General features: G+C 42.9%; 1 protein-coding gene across 4 annotated transcripts in view; it reads right to left on the bottom strand.

Moving 5' to 3' along the window:
* usp3 (ubiquitin specific peptidase 3) overlaps nt 1-25956 on the bottom strand; it is a 97335-nt gene that overhangs the window by 40167 nt on the left and 31212 nt on the right. For 3 of the 4 annotated variants that reach the window (XM_078532499.1, XM_078532500.1, XM_078532501.1), the window contains 2 exons: nt 3491-3572; nt 1944-2026 (listed from right to left, as the gene is read on the bottom strand). The exons of the other annotated variant lie outside the window; for it this stretch is intronic. In XM_078532499.1, the coding sequence (XP_078388625.1) occupies nt 1944-2026; nt 3491-3572 (165 nt within the window). The remainder of the gene's footprint in view (nt 1-1943; nt 2027-3490; nt 3573-25956) is intronic. 4 annotated transcript variants of the gene reach the window in all.

The following is a 25956-nucleotide window of genomic DNA, read 5'->3' as shown; positions in this document are numbered from 1 at the left end:
CACAGTAGGTGAGGGCGAGTGAGTGTGCTGTGACTGGGAAGTGAGCCAAACACACATGCATACACACCGTCTCATACTCTAATGGTCATCTTGATTTATTACTCATATTTTAAAATAATCAATTTATTGCTTTGACATTGTTTTTTTTTTTGCTTAGGAAGTTGTTTCTTTTCACACCTCAGCTTTTTTTTTTGAAATTCACATTTAATGTTATGCTAAACCTTATCTTTCTGAAAGCTGCTTATCAGCCCTTTGAATGAAAAAAAAAGGTGAAATGTGTCCCCCCCCACCCCCGCCCCCCAAACGCAAAAAGGTTGGGCAAGTCTGATTCAGATGCTTTGAGGTTGGCTGCAACATAGCAGAGATTAACGGAGATTGTTGAGTTGCAGATCAGAGATTGAACAGGGCGATTAAGAACTTAAGAGTTTCATTACGCCCCCTGTCTAGTGTACTACCAATACGTCAATGCTTTAAAAAATAGGGAGATAAACTCCCAACTAAGTATGATCGCAACTTCTACAAACACAAGAATTTGCCTGTTTCTATAAGCCTGTCAGCAGGAAAACATTCAGTTTTATGTTAGTATGACAAAGGTAAATTCCCTGAAGGGGTCACAGCTCTAAGAAAGTTAGAGAGCTGTTTTGTAAAGGTTTAAAAATGTCAGATAAAATTTAACAAAGAACAAGATATAATAGGATTTTGTTGCATGCAATTACTTTCCCCTATTTTTCTATGGTTTACTTCAATTTCGCAGCTCACTGAGTATTACAATGCAGGCCTCAATAAAGGAGGATGTTAGATACACATTCCTCAATGTTGTTCCAAAAGGCCTGGTTGAACATCACGATAGTTCTCTAAAGCCAGCAAATTAATTCTATTTGCCAATCTAGAAAGTATGATAAGACACAAGAAATAGGAGCAGGAGTAGACTATATGACCCATCGAGCCTGCTCTGCCATTCAATAGGATCATGGCTGACCTCAGGCTTCAACTCCATTTCCCTGCCCATTCCGCATATCCTTTGATTTCCTGAGACTCCAAAAATCTGTCTATGCCAGACTTAAATGTATTCAATAATGGGAGTATCCACAACCCTCCGGGGCAGAGATTTCCAAAGATTCACAACCCTTTGAGTGAAGTAATTTCCCCTCACTTCAGTCCTAAATGATCGGCCCCTTACCCTGAGACTGTGCCCCCGCGTTTTAGATTCCCCAGCCGATGGAAACAATCTCTCAGCGTCCACCCTATCAAGCCACTTCCGAGTCTTGTACGTTTCAATGAGGGCGCCTCTCATTATTTTAAATTCCAGAGAAAATAGACCCAATGTTTGCTCAGCCTCTCATCATAGGGAAAACCCCTTCATCCAGGGACCAATTTAGTGAACCTTCGCTGTACCGCCTCCAATGTAAGCATATCTTTTCTTAAATGTGGAGACCAAAACTGCATGCTGTACTCCAGATGTGATCTCACCAAAACACTGTACAACTCCAGCATGACTTCTTTATTCCTGTACTCCAACCCCCTTGCAATAAAGGCCAACAAGGTATTGCCTTCCTAATTGCTTGCTGTACCTGTTTGTTAATGTTTTCATTCCTTGTACGAGCATATCCAAGTCTCTTTGAACATCAACACTTACAAACTTCTCATCTTTGAAAAAATATTCACCTCTTCTATTCTTTCGACCAAAGTGAATAACTTCACACTTCCCTACATTATAATCCATCTGCCATCTTGTTGCCTACTCACTTTTTTGTTTTTACTCACTCAATCTGTCCATCTTTCTTTACAGTCTCACTGTGTCCTCCCCATAGTTTACTTTTCTACCTACCTTTGTTATCATCCACAAACATAGATTCGTTACTCACTGCCTCTTCATCCAAGTCATTAATATAGATTGTAATAGTGATAGTGGGTTAATTACACCTCAGTATTGAGTCAGTTACCTGAGTGACTGGAGGATAGCATTCATAAAACAGGTGTTCCCAAGATTCCGAAGTCCTGTGGCGCAAATGGCAGTGGTTCCTCCCTATCAGACAATTAAAACCTGTTAGTTGGCGATTAGTAATCTGGCCTCCATTCAAGTTCAATAATGAGGCACAACCAGCTAGAACTCGTGTGAACAGCCAAAGTACAGTACCCTGGCTAAACTGAGTTTCTACAGTATAGAATCATCCAAATTTAACTGGAAAGTTTTCCTTTAAAAAGAGCCATGTTATGTCAATCCTTTTAAATTTCTCTACGAATATAGATTAAAGACAAAATAATTTAAAATGCAACCAGAATGGGAAGTCATCCATAATGAACTGTATAAACTCTAAGTGAAATTTACTGTGTTATTTAAATACCTAATCACAAGGCTAGTGTGACTTTAATCTCATCATTCAAAACATACAATTTGACGATAATTACCTCACAGTGTGGAGTTAAAAGATATTGAAACATAAAAGAAAGTCATCTACAACAGTTGCTATTAAGAAATTAAATGAAGAAAGGCTTCACAGAACTGTTTCCTGATCATTGTTATTTTACACACAACAGCAGAAATACAAACATGGAGTGCTATGAAAAGGCCCAAAGGGACTCTCCACTATGCTGGTCCTGCTCATTTGATAATTTGCAAAAACGTGAAATGACCCAACAAAAATCTCTGTTTTGCCGAGAGTGGTACTTTTATACCCAGTTGCAACAGAAAAACTGCAAAATCAAGGTAAAGGATCATAAAAATTAATGGACACAGGAGGCACAAAGCAATATGCATGCACCCCACACCTCACCACCCCCCCAACCACTATCTAGCCCACTGTCCCAGTCAGAGATAGAAAAAGAAACATTGTCAACCACTGCTATGATAATGAAACCAATTCTCTATCAGACTGTAACCGTCATGTGCAAACACATGGATGTTGTTCATGCCAATTGAAAAATGTAGCCAGAATGGTATAATTTACTAGAATGGGAGATTACCCATGGCTGTGGTAAAGACTCACTTTTAAAGGATGCAATGCAATGATGCCTGGGTTCTGAATCAATATTTGGTACACATGTCTCCGACTAACTTCTCACACACAAGAGACCAGGCCCCAAGATGTTGGCGCCTTTGTGTAAGGGCACATTTTTAAAAAGTAGACAAAGGGTAACAGAACATGAGCACCCTAGGTCAGCTGGCATTTAGACAATCTTCTTTAGAATTTAAAGTTAATCTTGATGAAAAATTTAAAGACTATATCCCCAAAAGTGACATTCCAACTGGGACACGTTTCTGAACATTAATTTGAAAAAGCGCACAGCCCAATTTGTAAATCGATTTTGTAAAAGATAAATATAGTCACTTTCCAATAGCATCCCTTACAGTAAGCAGGCACTTTGATCACTCAATCATGCTCATTGTGCAAGGTACAATGCACAGAAAACAATTGCTGCAAGAGTAAATGCTATCAAATTAATATTTCCATGAATAGGGTGCCCATTAATTGTTATGTCCTATACTTACATTGAGCTTCACATACTTGTTGTTCGTAGATGAACTTTCCATCAATTTTCTTTTGCGGTGTCTGTCTGCTGAAAATGCTGAACTGTATGATGAGAAGGACATATTAGAGAGTGCATCACTTCCCCAAGGGTCTGCGCAGTGCAGCACGTCCATGAAACCCTTTTATTAGCTGGTATTTTCTCTTCAATGCCTCATTGCTGGGTTCAAATAGCCAATTATTCAAAATATTATTGAGCCATGCTGCACAATTTGATAAAAACCCACAGAGGCATTGAAAGGAACTGGATGTGAATCACTGATTCTAGCTGACCCTGTGCCTACAAAGCAGGGAAAACAAATCACTTGAGTCACAAACTAAGTTAGCAACGTAGGACTAAACTCACGAAAGGTCATCAGCCTGAAATGTTAACACTGTTTCTCTCTCCAGAGAGGCTGCCTGACCTGAATATTTCCAGCTTTTTCTGTTTTCATTTCAGATTTCCAGCATCCCCAGCATTTTGCTCGTTTCCATATTTACAATAACTGATCATTTAATTACAGATGTGTTTGCTGGAGCACCACCATTGGCAGGAAGCTGTAATTACAGCACAAGTTTACATAGGCAGTGTCCATAAGGGCAGAATGCAGGATATTAAATGGGGGGGGGGGGTTGCGGTGATGAGAGGAGGGTGAAATATGTCTGCGGGCTGTACTCAATTTGTCCCAAGTCCTCTCATGCAAGACTGCAGGAAATCAACATTTAGTCTGCATTTCCTGTGCTTTACATACTTAGTTTGTGTCACAAAATTTCTGGCCCGTTATTGGTATCAATTTCCCCATGAATAGGGAATAAATATTGCCCTTGCCAGCAGCAGTCTCATGTCATGAATAAAAAAAAGAGCTGTGATTCAAGTAGAGATCCTAAGCTAGGTGATATATACTGGCCCTGCAACATCTTGCATTCATATCATACATTTTAATGCTATAAAACATCCTAAGGTGCTACACAGGAGCATGGTTAAATAAAAATTAACACCGTGCCAAAGGAGATAAGAGGAAGAGCAGAAAGCTTTGCCAGAGAGGTAGGTTTTAAGGAGTGCCTTAAGAGGAGGTCAAGTCTAGGAAATGAGCTCCACAGCTTATGGCCTCGATATCTAAAAGCAAGGCCACCAATGGTGTAATGGAGGAAGTACAGGGTTGGATAAAGTTATGGAGATAGGAAGAGGAAAGCCTAGCCTAGGGGGGATTTGAACACGTGAAAGAATGTTAAACTGGAGTCGCTGGTGAAGCAGAAACCAATGCTGGTCAGCAAGTATAAGGACAATAGGTGAATGGGACTTGGTGCAAGTTAGGGTATAGACAGCTGAGTTTTGGATGAGGTCAAATTTATGGAGGGTGGGAAGAGAGTAGGCTGGACAGGAAAGCATTAGAATGGTGCATTCTGGAACTAAAGCATAGACGAAGGTTGCAGACACAGATAAGGCAAGGGCAGAGACAGGCAACATCATCATAGATGAATGCAGGTTGCGTTTCTGATGGAAAGGATACTTGCTATTTCCTTTATATGTATTCATTCACCAGATGTGGGCATCACAAGACTAGCATTTATTCCCTTATTACGCTTGAGATGATGTTGCTGAGCTACCTTCTTGAACTACTGCAGGCCATGCGGTGAAGGTACCTCCAGCGTGCGTTTGGGAGGGAGCTCCAGGATTTTGGCCCGGAGACTATGATGGAACAATATATTTCCGAGTCAGGCTGCTGTACAGCTTGGAGGGAAACTTGGAGATGGTGGTGTTCTCATGTGCCTGCTGCATTTGTCCCTCTAGGTAGGAGGACAAAGGTTTGGAAGGTGCTACCAAAGAAGCCTTGGGGAGTTGTGGCACTGCATCTTGTAAATGGTACACACTACAGCCACGCTGCCCCAATGGTGGAGGGAGTGGTGATCAAGCTGGCAACTTTGCCCTCGAGCTTCTTGACTGTTGTTGGAGCTGCACTCATCCAGGCACAAGGAGATTATTCCATCACTCTCCTGACCTCCACTTGTAGGTGGTACACTTTGGGGAGCCAGGCAATTGACTTGCCACATAATTCTCAGCCTCTGACCTGATCGGGTAGCCACAATACTTAAGCGGCTGGTTAATGGTGACACCCACCCACCTCACCAAATTAGCCAAGTAGTTCAATTCCAGCTAAGGCCCTACCAACTTTAATTCATAGGCCTATTTTTCTCACCATTCTGCAATGGCTTGCCCTCACTAAAGACTGGCCAGTATGTTTTTTTTTTAAATAACAGGAAATGTTAACTATAGATGCAGAATTTTCAAAGTTGTCACTGCTGTTCTCATGTATATAATCAACTAACCAGCTTTCCAACTGTGTGGCAGTGATCTGTTATATAATTAATGGATAAAGGCTGAATTAACTATCAGAGACATTGGGAGAGTTGGTTTTTTTTTGAGTGTTACCCAAGTTGATTACTGATCTATTGATATGTAATGAAGCTCCAAAAGCTCAGTATTGCCATCTTTAATACTGAACTGTACTCCAGATCTCCAGGACTGTTATGATGCTAATTTTGTTAGGTTCCGAATTTAATGAAAATTCTACACTCCATGGAACGGCCCCCCCCACCCCACTGTCATCATGCTTGTCTCTGATACTACAGAAGGCAAGCGGATGCCTTAGCAAGTAATTGACCTTGTTAAAGACCCAATCAACCGCGATTTTACATCATCCACTCCATTTTTCATTAGACGCAGGGAAAAAAACATTGCAAGCGAGTTACGCCAGGTATGAGACAAGGGTGTATAAAAACATGCATGGCTGCTTGTAGCTGCAGAGCTCAACTTTATTGCTTCACTGTTTTTAGGTTGCCATAACAAATAAGAAGAGCAAGGGCAAAGGGGGTCTACAGACATGGATATCCTGGAGGTTGAGGACTTCAGCAGAGGAGCTAAGGATCGTTGTCCCCATGGGGATTATGCACTCTGGAGGAGGCAATTAGCAGGGGGTGATGATGACAGAAGAGGCTAGCTGTCAAGGATCAGGTAAGGGACCTGCTGTTGCGCAAGGGCTAGCACAAGAGAGACAATAGCAGCCAGATCATGGTAGGCGAAATCACCACCCTGTGCACAGAATCCATGGGAATAAAACAGAGGAGAAGCTGTCCCCATTAGAAGCGCCCTGAAAGGCGTTCCCTGAGGGCGACAGCACCTGTTCATCCGCTACTGTGAGGTCCATTTGGCCCTCTCTGCTTTGCTGAGAGGAAAGCAGGACCTGGCTGAACCTCCAGGTGTCTTGACCCACCTCTCACCTTGGCTCTGGGCGCCAGAGCTCAGAGACAAGGTGATGGAACGCAGGTCAGAATGCATACCCAATATCCCAACAGTGAGCTGCTGGGTTTGATCCTCCATGACAGTTGCCACACTCTATGCAGGAAGCCATGCATTTTGAAGAGCAGGTTATTGCAGCATTTGTGGCCTACATGGACTCCTCCACTGTCTGTGCAACCCCTCCGGAAGCTCTGCCACATACCTTGCACTGGACGTCTAGTATCTGCCGCCTGACCGACTACTCCAAAGGCTCATCATCAGCCTGGGGCTCAGCATCCAGCACTCCTTCGAGTGTCAGATGCCTACACTCTTTCAGTCTCCAACAGCTGGTCATGCAATTGTGCTGTGTTGCACTCATCAGTGCGTGTAACGCCTTTCAGCCAGCTGGTCCATTCCCACTGAGGTGCATATACCTGTGCTAGGTGCTCTGCAAGGAAGTGATGGTGTACCCTCTGAGGCCCCCTCCTCAGAGGTTAATTGTCAGTCCCTCAGGGCTGGTTGCCTGCAGTTGCCAAGGTTACACTCATATACACACACACCCTCCTCCCACCACCCCCGCCCCCCAGTGACCACTACCATTTAGAAGGAAAAGAGCAGCAGATATGAGAACACCGCCACCTGGAAGCTCTCTTCCAAGCCACTAACCATCCTAACTTGGAAATATATCGTCGTTCCTTCACTGTCACCGGGTCAAAATCCTGGAACATCCTCCTTAATAACACTGTGGGTGTGCCTACACCACATGGACTGCAGTGGGTCAAGGCAGCAGCTCACCACCACCTTCTCAAGGGCATTTAGGGATGGGCAATAAATGCTAGCCTAACCAGCGATGCCCACATTCCATGAATTAATTAAAAGACACATACTCTGCATGGAAAATGTTAACCAGTGTGTAACCCTCAGCCCCTTCAAAATTCAGACACACATTCCTCCCCAAATACTGCAAGCTGCTAAAGTCAAACCCATCAATGCTCCCTCCTTGCACTCTTACCCAGTTTGCCCCCACTCCCCCACTTCAGCACAATCTCTCTAGGAAGGAGCTATGAGCCCTTGGAATCTCACCACCATTTTGGGGCTGTCCTCCAGCCTCTCCATGGTCAATGGTCCTGCACCATTGGTTGGTTGCCAACTCCAAAACCACCACCTCCGGGTTTGGTGCACCTCCTCTGGTCCATGAACTCTCACATGCTGCCTTCTCCAAAGAAAAAGGGACATGCTCATGAATCTTCTGTGGAAAGATCATGCTGTTACTTATATGCCCAACATGCCCATTGTCAGTGTCCACCCCTTCCCAATGATCCTTGCAAACTAACAGGTATTGGACTTCAAACCCCCCTCAGAATCAACTGGTATCATGACTGCTTCATTCCGCCTTCTGCAAGTGCTACTGACACTAGGCAACCCCACACTTGACATGTGTCACACCCTCTGATATAGCTCAGACTTCGAAAGTTTTGGGCACTCACCCTTGCTGACTTTAAAAGATCATTCAGCCTCTTACAGCACCATAGCTAGATTCTTTGGATGGCCCCACAGCTACTGACCTCCTGTGACCTCTATCCAGGCTTCTTTGGTCTGGCAGGAAGGTCTCCTCTTGCCATCCCTTAGCATGAGGAGCTCCCGCCGATCGCTCGCACAAGTGATCATCGAAACATGGGGCGCATGTGCTCTGGGCCCCTCCATTTGGCCTGGCAACTGCAATTGGTGGTGAGGATTCAAAGCTGACACTACTGGAAACAGACAGGTTCACTTTCAGCCTCTGTGGAGAGACAAACAAAGTTAAAGGGTATAATATGACTCTTTTTCCGAATGTTTCTTATTCAGAAGGGGAATGAGAAAGGTGTGCTCAGATGTTGTTTCCTCCCTTTCAAGGGTCCTGAATGAGACACTGCTGGCACAATAGTCCACAGAATGGAAAAACATGCCCTCACCTGCTGCTGCTTCATTGCTTCAGTGTCTACTCTGGATGCTGCCTTCTTCCGGGACTTCTGTCAACCAACGTGGATCATCACACGTGGATTTCTCTTGCAGTTGCCACCAATACGATGCCAGTGTGCCTTTAAATAGGTGGCTGTGACCGACTTCTGGTTCATGGCATAACCCCTCTCCTGCTGGACATCCCTCCCTAGATGCCCATTGGGTATGGTGCCCCAACACCCCTCACCAACAGTAGATGGCCACCTTCCCGCCAGGCAGCCGCGCAGCCGCTAACTGATCATCCGACTTTTAATTCAGTGTTGCGATGGCAGGAGCAAGTGGACCACCACCTCAACCTACTTTTCCCATTCTGCCTCCCTCACCCAGCTGAAAGCCATAAAATCCAGCCCCATATTCCTGGAGGAACTGTTAACAACTAATTAGGTTAGTAGTTTCACTTAATACATTATGAAAAACTCATTGATGGGAGGCGATGGCGTAGTGGTATTGTCACTGGACTAGCAATCCAGAGACCCAGGGTAAAGCTCTGGGGTCCTGGGTTCAAATCCCGCCACGGTGGAGTTTGAATTCAATAAAAATCTGGAATTAAAAGTTTAATGATGACCATGAAGCCACTGTCAATTGTTGTAAAAACCCATCTGGTTCACTAAAGCCCTTTAGGGAAGGAAATCTGCTGTCCTTTCCTGGTCTGGCCTACATGTGACTCCAGACCCACAGCAATGTGGTTGACTTTTAAATGTCCTCTGAACAAGGGCAATTAGCGGTGGACAATAAATGCTGGCTTAGCCAGCCACCCACATCCGATGAATGAATAAAAAAAAATATGCTGCCATTAAAACAGATTAAGCCATTTACAGCCAAGGGACTGGAATTCATTGCTGGACCTCCCAGACTCAGTGGGTAGCATTTGCATCTTAGTAAAAAAGGTTGCAGCAGGTTCAAGGCCCACTCAAGGTTTTGAACATATAACCTAGGCTGGCACTTACTTACAGAACTATAGGAGTACTGATTTTAGCAGGTGCTTTATTTCAGAAGAGATATTAACCTGATTGGTCAGGCAGATACAAAATTATGCCATAAAGAGTATGGAATTCTCTTGGCATTCTAGCCAACATTTTCCATTTAATTATCACCACTCAATCATTCATCTATTTGGTGTTGACCAGACACAAATTGGCTCCCACATTTAACTATATAACAGTGACTTCACTTAAAATAAATAGTGATTGTAAAGCATTTGGGACATCCTATGGGTGTTATCAAACATAGTTTCTCAATTATTTCCAATACTAATTTGGGTGACAGAGTGGCAAAGAAAGCCATATAGACAAATTAAAACAGAATGCCTGAGAAATGGTGAGTTAGTACTTATTAGTAAGCTGTACACTGTGGTTACTTTTCCACTAAGGAGCAGAGAGCAGCAGTTGAAAGAGGAGTAGTGAAGGGGAGAAGGCAGGTTGGCCCAAGCATAGGACATTGAGGGACCCCAAGAGAAACGGAATAGAAATCACTGCTTCGAAGTAAACTGGCTGCATACACTAGGTCAGAACGGGACTGCACAAGGGCTGTCTCATGGGGGGAGTGTTTGTCATGACAAATATTGCAGGATGATCAAGAAGCGCATCAAGGGATAATTCAGTCACATGCAACATTTTACCTTTGACATTAGCTTAGGAATGTTGCCTTGATATGGCTGGAAGTCAGGATGGAGGGCTTGAAGAGGTAATCACAGAGCTGAGGGGTGGGGCCAATGAGCAAAGACCTTACTGGGATGGGGCAACAGGTCGGTCGACAGCGAGTTCTCGGGTGGGGAAGGATAATAGCAATTTTGAATGGCAGACAGACAGTCCCCGAGGAAAAGGAACCATTAATAATGTCAATTATAATAAAAACCATAAGTAACTAAGTACCATCAGGTGTTAGGTAGAAGGGGATCATGGGAGCAGAAAATTAGAAGGCAAAAAGAGACATGGGGAAGAAAGTGCAAAGTGAAGCAGGATTGGGGCTGGAGTGGTGGGAGACTGTGTGGAGGTCTGCTAAAGGAGGACGCAGTTGTATGGATGTCATCTCAGAGACAAAGAAATCCACAAGCTCCTCACATTCAGTATTTGAGCTGAGGGTAAAGAAGGGAATGGAGCTAAAGGTCTTTCTTGAGCTCTAGAATTACTTTGGAATAAAAAGTGTCTTGGCAGGAGAATGAGGTAAAGTCAAATCTTGAAAATTGACATAGCCAGTTGCACTCAAGATTACATTCTTCTAATCTAGGCAGTGAAGAGTGGGTGACGTGTACCATGGGTGGGAGACAAAGGCTGGTTTGCTGGGAAGAGGAGTTTTGAAGAGGGGACAGTTTAGCGCCAGATGTGTTCTGGCAACTGGAGAACCAAAAGGAGTGGGAGGTGGGAGTTAGAGAACACAAGCAAGCAAGCAAGGAGCAGCAGGAATCACTTTCTACAGCCGAATGGTAAGGGAAACCAGAAAGTGATCAGACAGCCTTATGGGTGATTGTGGCCTTTGCATCTGAGGTTTGAATCAACAGCAGGTTTGAGGATGGGTAGCTGTAGACATGGGTCAGTTACTAATTTGTACGATGAATGAATGCATTAGAAATTGAATAGTCTGTTACTATGAGATGCTTCTTTTTGATGGGCAACTGGTGTAGTAAGGTGTGAAAATATTTTGTACTAATATTAGCAAACATCAGGGACAGTAAGTGACTGGCAGCATATCTGGTATGTGTTGTTTTGTCTGGGTAGAGTTTCTCTAAGTATGTCACACAATACCAAACGTAAGCACTGCATTTTATGATTAGAAAAAACTGTTTACTCACTATCATGTGAAATGAAGCTTTAGTCCTCTGCTGTCAAAGACTGATGTGTTTGTCTTATTGTGCATGCGAAGTATTAAAGCAGGCAGCTTTTGACTTCCTGTGCGTAACAGCACAGGAGATTTCAGTGCATGCATCTTACAAGGCAGTGTGTTATGCTGTGCAAGTTTTGTAAAATGTTTGAACGATATACTATGCATGAACCCTTTAAGGGTTGACCAAATAAACTGTGGTCAATTAAAGAATGGATTTATTGTGATTAGTTCAGTGTTTCTGCAGTTAAGGAAACACTGGGTGAGTTTATCCAGATGTCAGTTAAGACACTGCATACATCCTGTTGCCAGAGCGTTTTCGAAGAGTTTATCTTAAGACAGGCAAGAGTGGTGAAATGAAAGAGACTTTTGAAGACAGGAAATGTTATCATGAGAACAGTAGTAAACAAATATAGATATCAGTGCACATGACACAGAAACCGATTTGATAGATCAAAAGGGTGCAGCAGAATATTTTTCACTCACACGTTGTACTTTGGGTTTTTCAAACAAAAAAAGGTGATGTCAATTTTTAATTTTTGTTTATTTGAAATTCAATTCATTTGGTTTTTTTTTTGGAAGAACTCAAATTAAGATGTTGAAAGACACCTACTGAGAACTAAAAATGAAAATTTGTTGTATGTGCAATTTTAAAGAATAGGTGAACTTGCATTTAAATAGCATCTGTGGAAAGAAACAGAGTAATCATTTCAGGTCCTGAAGAAGGATCATTGACTGGAAACATTACCCCGGTTGATCTCCGCAGATGCTGCCAGACCTGCGGAGTATTTCTAGCATCCGCCGTTTTTATTTCAGATTTCCAGCATCTGCATTATTTTGCTTCTGTAATAGCAAGTAAATGCAGCTGACATACAAATTAGCCATTATCTAATTGAATGATGGAACAAGCTTGAGGGGTTAAATGATCAACTTCTGTCCCTATGAGCTTATTTATCTGACCACTCCAGCTGGTTCTATATTCCCACTATTTGAGTTTCACTGTTCTATACCAAGTATTTTGAATGGTCTATTCAGATACTGTGAGCAATGAAGCCTTACTAAGGATGGTAAACTATGAATGTTTGCCATGCTTAGATATAAATATTAGTTAATGTATAATCCCTACAGCTTGAAGCAGTCATTCATAACTGAACTTGGGTGAGTACTGTGGCCAACAATAAAGAGTCCATCGTGGACAACAGGCTCCAATTTTGTTCCACCTTGCCGGATTGGTCGTGGCATTGTGTGCAAGAGGGGGACCTGGGTTGGAGGCTGTGCGGATAAAAGTGGCATAGCCACATGCAGATTCATAAGTCAGTGAACCAACTAAAGATCAAGGCATTTAGCAACACAAAAAAGTGCAGTAAAAAAAACAACAATCAGGCCTTGGAACTTAATTGTTCTTGTCAGACATGGGCCGGCATTGAAGAGGCATAAATATTTGAGCAGATGTACGCGACGATTGAGAATGAAGGCCCTCTCCCACAGAAGGTTTAAAAAAGAACTTCTCCACCATTGAGCTGGGAAGCATCTTATTTGAGATTCATATTAAACATGTACAGTAATTGTGAATATATTTTACTTATATATTCAAGCAAAAATACAGCATAAAGAGTTTTCTCAGCTCAATGTTTGGAATCCTTGTCCTATACAATGCGAGAAAAAAAAACACATTCCTAGCTGTGCGATGTGAAGTTATTGATCATGCTATCATCAGAATAACAAAAACAGCCAACTCAAGGAGACAGTGACAAGAAAAGTCAACACAGGGAATAGGGAAAGGTCGACGAGGCAGCTGGGCCATTTTTACTGGCCCGAAATAAATGGCACTGTGGGGAACAGTTCCTCTCACCTCAAAAAGGTTATAACAAACAGGTACAGGTGATGTATCATTATTGCAGGCAGGAGTGACAAAATATACATAAGACAAACACACAACTTTACATGAGCTTACAAAACCCTTTTGCACTGTGTCAGGGGGCTAAGACCTCACACATGATATTTTTATAACTAATATGGCAGTTTCATAGAAACTGACATCTCGTTATCTGTGAAGAGACCCTAACGAGGTGCTGCAGAGACCAAATTCAAAGGCAACTATACAAAAGCTGTCTAAATTTCATCAGCCAGGCCTGGCCAACAAAAGCCAATTCATCTGCTAGGACAAAGGGTCCTGCAACCTCCCATTCAAGGCTTAATGGTTGGACATTAACCATCTCAAGGACTCAGCAAATGGACGCACACCCTTTGTCAAAGCCAGAGAGGAGAGGTGGGAGTCATGTGACATGAACCCCTAAGCTGGTGGAACCAGTAATATTACTTTGTAATATGAAGAAACCTCAGTCTGCCATCTTTCCATCTACCTAGCAGCACAGAAAAGGGGCTCTGCCAGGCTGAATACCTGGCTCCATCTACATTTCTACTGGAACTTCTGTACCATTGCCTCTACAAGACTGATTCATCTGTGTGCCTTTCTCATTGTGGAAGTCAACTCTAATGGAAAAGTGAATTACCCTGCATCGGTTTTCAACCTACCGACCTCTGTGAACGAATACCTCATTGGACTTTGATTCCGGAATCTGGATACACGTTAAACAATAATTCTTTTCTCTGTGGTCTTTGCCCTGTAAATCTTTCTTTCTCTATCCATCTTTTACAGTACAAGGCACGCAGTGACCCTCCCCTCCCATGTTTTGAGTGTGTGCAAATAAACCAACCCTCCGAGTTCATCCTATCTTGAGCTTGCTGTGGGGTTACCAATAGAAAATTGGATCACACCAGGAATGAGAGGTTGTGAAACATGCCACCGCTTATTAAGGGGGAAGCAAATCAAAGCACCTTTTTGTTTACGAAGGACTGGTGAGATGAGAAGTCAGGACTGTTCAAATTAACCCACCTCCTGTCTATAACAAATGCTGTTTGCTTAGATCAAAATGGATCACGGTACTAAATTTAGCTCCCTTATCTGCTGTTGGAATAGGGAGCCAGATGTAACCTGAGCTCCAAGACTCAGATCCTGGATGCTAATCGTCTACAACAGAGGTTGGCAGCATCAACAAAAGGAGTCAAAAAACACAATATCTTAAAAGTCACAATGCTGTTATTTAAATGCTAATAATAATGAAAAACAAAACACATTTCTGGATTTCTCTGCAGCACCTTTTTACTGATGCTCAAAATGTACATGTATTAATTCAAAAGCTGATCAGTTTAGAAAAGTCTGTCAACATTAATATTCCGTACAGTAGTAATAAATGTTGCAAACTTCTATTTTCTGCAATAAACTAAAATTTTTTGTAGCAAAACTGCTTCAAAACAAGGGCCACAGTTAATTCCTTTCTCGATGTATAAGTAGATATCTGGGAGCGACTCGTAATTGGCTAGCAGGTGATACACAAACCATTAACAGGGTAGCTGGTGGTATCATTTTGCTCAACAAGACAATGCAAACTACAACTTATGAAGTTTGATCCAAGGGAGTTGGATGGAATTTTATGTTTTGCGATTGAACATCACGAGTTCTAGCTGTTATCTGTTAAAACATCCATCGCCATGGAAACGTTTAGACATTTGATATTCCTTTTAAATTAGAAAAACAACCACAATAAGTTGATAATGAGAAAAAAAATGGGTGTGGCAGATGAAGCAAAAATCCTTAATGAGCCGCATGCGGCTCCAAGACACAGATTATCGATCCTTTGTCCTAGAATCTGACCTAAATAAGGCATAAAGAGCAACAGTTTGGACTCAGCTCTAACAGTATTATCGCAGAATTTTAACGAGACAGGAGGCCATTCGGCCCATTGTGTCTGCACCAGCTCTCCAAATGAGCATCATAGCCTAGTCCATTACCCTGTCTTTTCCCTGTACCCTTGCACATTGTTTCTATTCAAATAATCATCTAATGCCCTCCTGAATGCCTCAATTGAACCTGCCCCGACCACACTTCCAGGCAGTGCATTTCAGACCAGAGCCACTCACTGTGTGAAAAAGTTTTTTTCTCATGTCACATTTGGTTCTTTTGTAAATCACTTTAAATCTGTGCCCTCTCATCCTTGATCCTTTTATGAGCGGGAACAGCTTCTCCTTGTCAACTCTGTCCAGTCCCCTCATGATTTTGAACATCTCTATCAAAACTCTTCTTAGCCTTCTCTCCAAAGAGAACAGTCCCAGCCTCTCCAATCTATCCTCGTGGCTGAAGTTTCGCATTTTTGGAACCATTCTTGTAAATCTCTTCTGCACTCTCTCCAATGTGTTCATATTCTTCCTATAGCACCCTGAACTGCAGACAATATTGCAGTCTGAGTGTCTTATATAAATTCAGCATAACCTCCTTGCTCTTGTACTCTATGCCCCTATTAATAAAGCCCAGGGTACTATATGCTTTATTAACTGCACTTTCCAACTGTTCTGCCAGCTTCAACGATCTATGTGCATATACACCCAGGTCTTTCCGCTCCTGCACCCCTTACAAAATTCCACCCTTTATTTTATATTGTCTGTCCATGCTCTTCCTACAAAAATGCATCACCTCACTTCTCTGCATTAAACTCATCTGCCACCTATCTGCCCACTCCACCAACTTGTCTATGTCATCTTGAAGTTCCACACCGTCCTCTTCGCAGTTCACAACACTCCCAAGCTTTGTATCATCCTCAAACTTTGAAATTGTCCCTTGCACATCAACATATATCAAGGAAAACAAAGGTCCCAGTACCGACCCTTGGGGAACTCCACTATAAACCTTCCTCCAGCTGGAAAAATATCCATTGACCATTACTCTCAGCTTCCTATTTTTCAGCCAATTTTATATCCACATTGCTACTGTCCCTTTTATTCCATGAGCAATAACTTTTTTCACAGGTCTGTTGTGTGGCACTGTGTCAAATGCCTTATTATTACAACACACAACGCACACTTCACACACAACACATTTACTTCCAGTCACACTAGGTCAAGAATATTCCTATCTTTTTTCCCCATATACAGAAACAAATCTTTCAACCTAGTGTGAACCACATGAGATCTGCTACCAACAGTTGTGTACACAGTTTATATGATCTCTCTCTATTTGGTGCTTTGCATCCCGTTTCTTCTTCAAGCTCTCTTCTGTTGAAACTTCCGTTCTGCTTTGGGGGGCTAAACATTAGGGTGCTTTACACAATTTACTTAGATCATAGTGTGCCTTGACCCAAATATGATTCCGCATTGCTAAAGTTGGGACGAAGAAAAATCAGCAGAAGTTGCAGTGGTAGCGTAGTGGTATTGTCACTGGACTAGTAATCCAGAGACCCAGGGTAATGCTCTAGGGATCCAGGTTCAAATCCCACCAAGGCAAATGGCAAAATTTGCATTTAATAAAAATCAGAAGACTAACGATGAGCATGCAACCATTGTCGTAAAAACCCATCTGGTTCGTGAATATCCTTTAGGGAAGGAAATCTGCTGTCCTTACCCGGTCTGGCCTACATGCAACTCCAGACCTACAGAAACGTGGTTGACTCTTAACTGCCCTCTGAAATGGCCTAGCAAGCCACTCAGTTGTATCAAACCGCTACAAAGTCTAAAAGGAATAAAACCTGACGGACTACCCAACATCAACCTAAGCACCGGAAACTACAACAACAAACTCAGTCCTGTCAACCCTTCAAAGTCCTCCATACGACTAACAACTGGGACTTGTGCCAAAATTGGGACAGCTGTCGTACAGTGTAGTTAAACCAAAGCCTGACATAGTAATACTCATGGAATCATACCTTACAGATAATGCCCCAGACACCACCATCATCATTCCTGGGTATGCCCTGTCCCACTAGTATACAGTCAGAAGGGAGTTGCCCTGGGAGTTCTCAACATCTGGACCCAATGAGGTCTCATGGCATCAGTTCAAACATGGGCAAGGAAATCTCCTACCGAGTATTGATGAATCAGTGCTCCTCTATGTTGAGCACCACTTGGAGGAAGCACCAAGGGTGGCAAGGGCGCAGATTGTGTTCTGGATGAGGGCCTTAATGCCCATCACCAAGAGCGGCTTGGTAGCACCACGACTGACAAAGCCAGCCGAGTCCTAAAGGACATAGCTGCCAGACTGGGTCTTCGGCAGGTGGTGAGGGAACCAAGAGGGAAAAACATACTTGACCTCATTCTCACCAACCTTTCTGCTGCAGATGCATCTGTCCATGACAGTATCGATAGGAGTAACCACCGCACAGTCCTTGATGACACAAGTCCCGTCTTCGCATTGAGGATACCCTCCATTGTGTTGTGTGGCACTACCACCGTGCTAAATGGGATAAATTTTGAACAGATATAGCAATTCAAGACTTAGCAACCATGAGGCACTGTGGGCCATCAGCAGCAGCAGAAGTGTACTCAACCAAAACCTGTAACCTCGTGGCCTGGCACTTCCCCCACTCTACCATTACCAACAAGCCAGGGGATCAACCTGGTTTAATGAAGAATGCAGGAGGATATGCCAGGAACAGCACCAGGCATACCTAAAAATGAGGTGTCAACCTGGTAAAGCTACAACACAGGACTATTTGCATGCCAAAGAGGATAAGCAGCAAGTGATAGGCAGAGCTAAGCAATTCCACAACCAACAGTGCAGATCCAAGCCTTGCAGTCCTGCCACATCTTATGAATGGTGGAGGACAATTAAACAGCTCAAGCCCAGGACATCAGTGCAAACAAGGAGGCTGAAGCATTAGCAACAGTTTTGAGCCAGAAGCTCCAAGTTGATGATCCATCTCTGCCTCCCCCGGAGGTCCTCAGCATCACAGATGCCAATCTTCAGCCAACTGAATGCACTCCACGCGATATCAAAAAACGGCTGAAGGCACTGGACACTGCAAAGGTTATGAAAGTCTATGGGCCCTGAAAATATTCTGGCAATAGTACTGAAGACTTGTGCTCCAGAACTTGCCATGCCCCTAACCAAGTTGTTCCAGCACAGCTACAATATTGGCAATTACCCAGCAATGTGGAAAATTGCCCATGTACATCGCTTCCACAATTACAATCTGGCCAATTACCGCACCATCAGTCTACTCTCGATCATCAGTAAAGTCATGGAAGGGGTCATCAACAGTGTTATCAAGCAGCACTTGCTTAGCAACAACTTGCTCACTGATGCTCAGTTTGAGTTTCACCAGGGCCACTCAGCTCCTGATCTTATTACAGCATTGGTTCATACATGGACAAAAGAGCTGATTTCCAGAGGTGAAGTGAGTGACTGCCCTTTTGGCATCAAGGACGCATTTGACCGAGTGTGGCCACTCAAGGAGCCTTAGCAAAGCTGAAGTCAATGGGAACCAGAGGGTTAACACTCTGCTGGTTGGAGTCATACCTAGCACAAAGGAAGATGGTTGTGGTTGTTGAAGGTCAATCATCTCAGTTTCATGGCATCACTGCAGGAGTTCCTCAGGGTAGTGTCCTAGGCACAACCATCTTCAGCTGCTTCATCAATGACCTTCCTTCCATCATAAGGTCAGAGGTGGGGGCGTTCGCTGATGATTGCGCAATGTTCAGCACCATTCACGGCTCCTCAGATACTGAAGCAGTCCATGTCCAAATGCAGCAAGACCTGGACAATATCCAGGCTTGGGCTGACAAGTGGCAAGTAACATTCGTGCCGCATAAGTGCCAGCCAATGACCATCTCCAACAAGAGAGAACCTAACCACTGACCCTTGACATTCAATGGCATTACCATAGCTGAATCCCCCACCATCAACATCCTGGTGGGTTACCATTGACTAGGAACTGAACTGGACAAGCCATATAAACACTGTGGCGACAAAAGCAGGTCAGAGACTAGGATTAACTCACATTCTGACTCCCCAAAGCCTGCCCACTATCTACAAGACACAAGTCAGGAGTGTGATGGAACATTCTCCACTTGTCCAGATGAGTGCAGCTCCAGCAATACCCAAGAAGCTCAACACCCTCCAGGATAAAGCAGCCAGCTTGATTGGCGAGGGGGGAGGGAAGGACGCGCGCGTGCTGGGGTCAAGGACGGGCGCGCTGGGGGCGAGGGGACATGTGCGCGCTGGGGGCAGGGGGATGCACGCGCGCCAGGGGTGAGGGGGAGGGCGCGCACAGGGGAGTGAACATGAGACATTTAAATTCATGAATAGTGCACACTATAATGTATGCAATGAAACATCTATTTTTTTAAAACCATGTAAATTAAATACTAGCATAGGATATTTGTAAAAACCAATGACCAAATGGCTGCAAAGAGATGATGATATAAAGCACTCTTAATAGGACCACCAAAATACCTAAATGTTTAATAGATCCCATAGCTAAATATGGCTACATTTTTCTTCACTCGGTACATAAATGGAATCAAATGAATAACTACAGAACAGTATTTTTTCAAATTAGTTCCTTCTTGACTTGCAACATTGCAACCTAAGGGATAAATGACCCATTCAGTACACTTCGTTCTCACATGGACACGAACTATAGCTATGTTGCTGAAGTAATGAAGAACATAAATCAAAACATGCTTGATAATCTACTGCCGTCTTTTGTGATAACATTCAAGATTAAAGAGAAAAAGATGATGTCCAGTGCACTTTATAGGAACAAGGGTTTAATTTTCTTCTGGTAGAATGTATGCAATTGAAAAATGATTCTCAGATGCAATTCTGTCTCCCAATCCTGTGCAATAACTCTATTAAAGTGTATACATCAAACAATGCCACAAAATGTTTTAATATAAACTCAATACCTGCTGCCCCTCAATCTAATGCATCATATTGTGAAAGGTTTTATCAAATCATCTCCTTCAGTGGATGAGGCTATCAGTCTCTCTACAGAAAGCAAGGGAGGCTCACCTTTCAATACAGTACACATTCTTTTAGAGTAACGCCCTTCCTTTCTACATTATGGGTAACATAATTATTCAGAAGCATGACTAGGGGTGCAAGAATAAAGCGAAATCACTATGATTTACATTTCTTGCCTTTACAACACAATGTCTCTTCGATGGCAAAACAGCCAGTTAACTGGCTCTGATGAAAATGCATCAGGCTATCTCCCAAACATTCACACACCAGATTTGAGGGTTGGAAGAAATGGACACAGCTGATTGCCCAAATCAGACAGAATTCAGGCATGACCCTGGAGGAATTTACTGTGATGTCTGATCACTGCCTTCCTGTCAAATAAGGGAACAGCTCAGAGCGTACAGTTCACTTGCTTTTCTGGCAATCACCAAAGCCGATAAAAATAATAATACTCTGGGTCAAGGACTACGCGTGCTTCAGGTCAGGGGACTTCATTTAATACCAAAAAAAGTCTAGTTCAAAAAATATGTACATTTACTTTTTTGTCAACAAGCCGTTTGCAAATATTCTGCAACTGAGCGTCTTCCAAAGTTGGGAAAGTGGGGAGAAAGGAAATGAATGGAGTTGTTGCATATGGCCTACAGGAATAGCTATCGACTTCCCCAGGTCGGCTCTGTAGTTAGGGTGATACTATTTTCACACATTGTGGTAGATTCCTCTAAAACAGACATAAGTGCAGATCTTTTCTATTTGCAGCTATAGGCCTTTTTAAATAGGGTGTTTTCTGGATGGCAAATGCATGCTTTAAAGGGATTGGTTTTAACGGATCAAAAGGCCTTTTCTCATCCCTGGCTTTTCACATCTTCCTATGCAGTGGCAGACCATGGAGGCCTAACTAAAGACTGGAGAGTACAAGGTGAGAAAACTCTTAACTGTCAGGAAAAGTCAATGAAGATTTCAACATAAGTTTGGAGCCGGGCTTACACAACCAGTAAAGAAATATTAGTATCAGCTTGGTTCTCCACTCCTTTGTGAGGGAAATACATTAGAGAGATATTTCCTTCTCCAGACTCCTGATGGGGCAAGACCCAAATGGAGAACTAAAAGCCAGTCTGTACACAATTCCAGGTTTGCTCTCAATTGATGGAGGTACCACTCCAGCCATTCATAACTGGACCAACTGAATCTTTTTGACACAAACAAATGTATCAGTCGGTTATTTTCAGCAGACACTAAGGTGAAGGTGGTTAATTATTGGGGCTGGTATTCTAAAAGATCAATACAGAAACACACCACTCATCCTTTAAAGTGTATTTCTTGTGTGTAGCCAGTTTTTCCCCACTATGTGCGGTCCCTTTAAATTTTTTATGCAACCAGGCGCACACAGTATTTATCACAGAACAAATCCTATGTGGCACCTTCCTGGCTTTTTCACAGCCACATACCCATGCAGCTTAGCAGGAACATTGCAACACAGGGGTTTAAATGAAGATCAATAACAGAACAGTAACACCACAATCCAGGCACATAATTATGGACAATTTTCTAATCAGATAATATGTTGGGTGTCGTATTAGGTTTATGATCTCTAACTGGTATTAGAGATACTAGTTAGAGAGCCATGTGTATCATGGCCATATTTTACTGCGCCCAGGGAATACAATCAGAAATCACAATAATGGATGCAAAGTCAAGAATGGCATCATTATGGTTCAAACTTCAGATACACGTGGCTGATGCTATTTAAAAATCGCCGATGGCAAATTAAATATCAATGTAACAACACAAATGTAGGACTCCAAGTGTGCTATTCCAGAATTTAATGCTTCTCTTCTCCCACTTGTGTTGAAGTGGTTAGCATCCACAAGTTGAGAGCTTTGTGAATAGCACATTTATAGATGTGGTCAATCCACAGCTTAAGGGTATGCAGGGAATGAAGGAATGGGTGACCACGAGTCAAGAATGACTAGGCTTGTACAAGAGTCTCCAGAGCATATCCCACTCTCCAACCAGTATTCAGTTCCGAATACTGCGAAAGTGATGGTTCATCTGGGGAGTGCAGCCAGAGCCAAGTCCATGGTCGTACAACTGCCTCGGCTATACTGGGGGTCACCAAGACTGGAAGAGCAATAGCAAAAGGAGATTTGACAGGGGTACATACAAACGTTTCTGCAGCTGTAGACGTGAATCCAGGAAGGTGTGTTGCCTCCCTCATCCCAGGGCCAAGGATGTCGCTGAATGGCCACAGAACATTGAGGGGGGAGGGTCAATAGCCAGTGGTCATGGTCCACATTGCTACCAACAACCTAAGTAGAAAGAGAGATATGGTCCTGCAGTCAGGATTTCGGGAGTTGGGTAGGAAATTAGGAAGCAGGATCTCAAAAGTAGCAATCATCGGATTACTGGGACATTACTGGGTGGGAGGAGATGATGGTGCAGTGGTAACGTCACTGGACTAGTAATCCAGAAGTCCAGGCCAGGGACATGGGTTCAAACCCCACTATAGCAGCTGGTGGAATTTGAATTCAATTAAAAAGTTTGGAATATAAAGCTGGTCTCAGTGATGGTGACCATGAGACTATCAATTGATGTAAAAACCCATCTGGCTCACTAAAGCCCTTTAGGGAAGGAACTCTGGGCTACACATGACTCCAGACCCGCTGCAATGTACTTAACTGCCCTCTGAAATGGCCTAGCAAGCCACTCAGTTCAAGAGCAATTAGACATGGGCAACAAATGCAGACTTACCAGTGGCGCCCACATCCCCGAAAGAATAATAACTCACGGTACCGTGTGCAAGTATAGAAATAGGCTGATAAAGCAGATGAATGTATGGCTGGAGAGTTGGTGCAAATGGGAGGAAGGCTTTAGATTCCTGAGATTTAGGGCCAGTTCTAAGGGAGGAGAGAGCCTGTACAGGCCAGACAGATCGCACCTAAACAGAGCCAGGACCAATTTCATTGCAGGGCAATTTATACTCCCCTTGCAGGGAAGGGTTTACATTAACTTAGAAGTGGTGTGGAAACCATGAAGTAATACTAGAGAGGCGCCAAGGTACATAGAGAATTAACTGGGGCACACAGATAGCGCTAGAGTAGGAAATGTGAAAGTCAGAGTCAGGGGTCAGAGTAAGAGCAAAGGTAATGAAGTCTAAATTAGAGTTACTGTGCATTTATGCGAATGTGCAGAGTGTGGTAAATAAGGTTGGCAAGCTGCAGATAGCCGCATGGGAAAACCTGGTTCAAAGGGCAGGACTGGATATCAAATATGCCTGGACACAAGGTCTTCAGAGTAGATAGGAAAGGAAAAAAAGGGGGAGGGGCAGTAGTATTGATCAAGGGGAATACTGTAGTGCTGGAGAAAGAGTTATCCAAAAGGCATTTAATAAAGTGCTGCACAACAGATGTGAGCAAAGTTAGAGCTTATGGAATAAAAGGACAGTAGCAACATATGAAATTGGCTGAATGAGAGGGAACAGAGTAACGGTGAACGGTTTGTCAGGCTGGAAGAAGCCTTATAACGTGGTCCCTCAAGGATCGGCATTAGGACCCCTGCTCTTCCTGATAAATCTTAAAGACCTAAACTTTGGTGTACATGGCACAATTTCAAAATTTTCTGATGACACAAAACCTGGAAGTATTGTGGACCACAAGGGGGACAGTGTTAAACTTGAAAAGGACAGGCAGATTGGTGGAACTGACGGACAAGTGGCAGATTAAATTTACACAGTGAAACACAAAGTGATTCATTTTGGTAGGAAGAACGCAGAGACACAATATAAAATCAAGGGTATAATTCTAAAGGGGCACCGTGATTTAGGAAGAATGCGAAGGCATTAGAGAGGGTGTGGCAAAGATTCACAAAAATGGTTCTAGGGATGAGGAACTTCAGCTATGAAGAAAGACTGGAGATGCTAGGACTGCTTTCCTAGAAGAGAAGGTTTAGAGGAAATTTGATAAAGGTGTTCAAAATCATGTGGGGAATTAGACAGAGTAGATGGGGAGAAATGATTCCCATTGGTGGAAGAATCCAGAACCAGAGGGCTCAGAATGAAGGTAATTGGCAAAAGATGTAATGATGACATGAGGAAAATCTTTTTTTTATGCAGCGAGTGGTTAGGGCCTGGAATGCACTGAGAGTGTGGAGACGACAGATTTAATCATAGCTTTCAAAAGGGAATTGGATTTATATCTATAAAAGAAGAATTAGTAGGTCAATGGGGAAGAGGTGTAGTAGTGGCACTAGGTGAATTGCTCTTGCAGAGAGCCAGCACAAACACAACAGGCCGACTGGCCTCCTGTACTGCATCCACTGTGATTCTATAAAAAGCTATCAGGCTTGCATACCCATCACAATCGCCTCAAAAAAAAAGGCACAATTGATTGGGCTTAACAAAAGGATGTGGTAATAGTTAAAAGGAACCAAAAATGCAACCAGATGAGGCGTGAATGGCTGGATAGCAGTGGTCTGAATGCAAAGGAAAAGAATAAACAAAGAAATGAGAAAAAATACAACTAGCAGACCTGAAATGTTAACTCTGTTTCTCTCTTCACAGATATTGCCTGATGTGTTGATTATTTCCTGTATTTTCTGTTTTTATTTCAGATTTCCAACATTCATGATATTTTGCTTCTGAAAAAGCATGTTGGCCTTTAATTGCAAGAGGTTAAAGAGTAAAGAAGTCTTGCAGCAATTATCCAGGGCTTTGGTGAGGCCACACCTGGAATACTGTGTATGGATTTGGTCTCTGTACCAGATGATGGATATACTCGCCTTAGAGGGTATGCAAAGGTTCATTAAACTGATTCCTTGAATGAGGGGTCTGTTCTTTGAAGAGAGATTGAATAGAATAGGTTTTTACTCCCTGGCATTTAGTAGGAGAAGAGGCAATCTCATTGAAATATAACGAATTCTTAGAGGGCTTTACAGGATGGATGCTGAGAGGCTGGAAAATCTAAAACAAGGGTTCTCAATATAAGGGGGCAATCATTTAAGTATGAGATGTGGAGAAATTTCTTCACTCAGAGGATGGTGATTCTTTGGAATTCTCTACTCCAGAGGGTTGTAAATGCTTCCTTCACTGCCTACATTCTGAGGCTGAGGTCAATGTTTTTGGAAACTAAGGGAATTAAGAGATATGGGATTACATTGGGAAAGTGGAGTGGGTTGAAAGTTCAACCATGATCTTTACTGGCTAGTGGAAGAGGATCTAAGGGTCATAAGGTCTACTCCTGCTATTTCTTGTTCTTATGCAAGACTTTCAGAAGCTTGCAACACAAGATAAGGTACTTTATAAGTGCAAGTTCGTATTTACATTCCACACCCACCTATCCTTGCCACAAAACAAAACCTTTAATACAACATTTCCACTAAAATAAAAATTAAACTACCTAAAAAGTACTAAATTACAAAATATGACATTACTGCTGAGGCTGGAGTATTATCTAGAATTAAAATGTTTACTTTTAAATAGAAAATATAAATTCAACAGAAACCAAATTAAATACTTGTTCTTTTCCTTTTGTTTAAGACTTCAAATGAAAGCAATTATCCAGGCCAAC

The sequence above is a fragment of the Cetorhinus maximus genome, chromosome 30 (genome assembly GCF_964194155.1).
Source record: "Cetorhinus maximus chromosome 30, sCetMax3.hap1.1, whole genome shotgun sequence".
In the NCBI taxonomy this organism is placed as follows: Eukaryota; Metazoa; Chordata; class Chondrichthyes; order Lamniformes; family Cetorhinidae; genus Cetorhinus; species Cetorhinus maximus.
The sequence above is the reverse complement of the archived record's forward strand: the minus strand, read 5'-3'. Positions and strand labels throughout refer to the sequence as shown.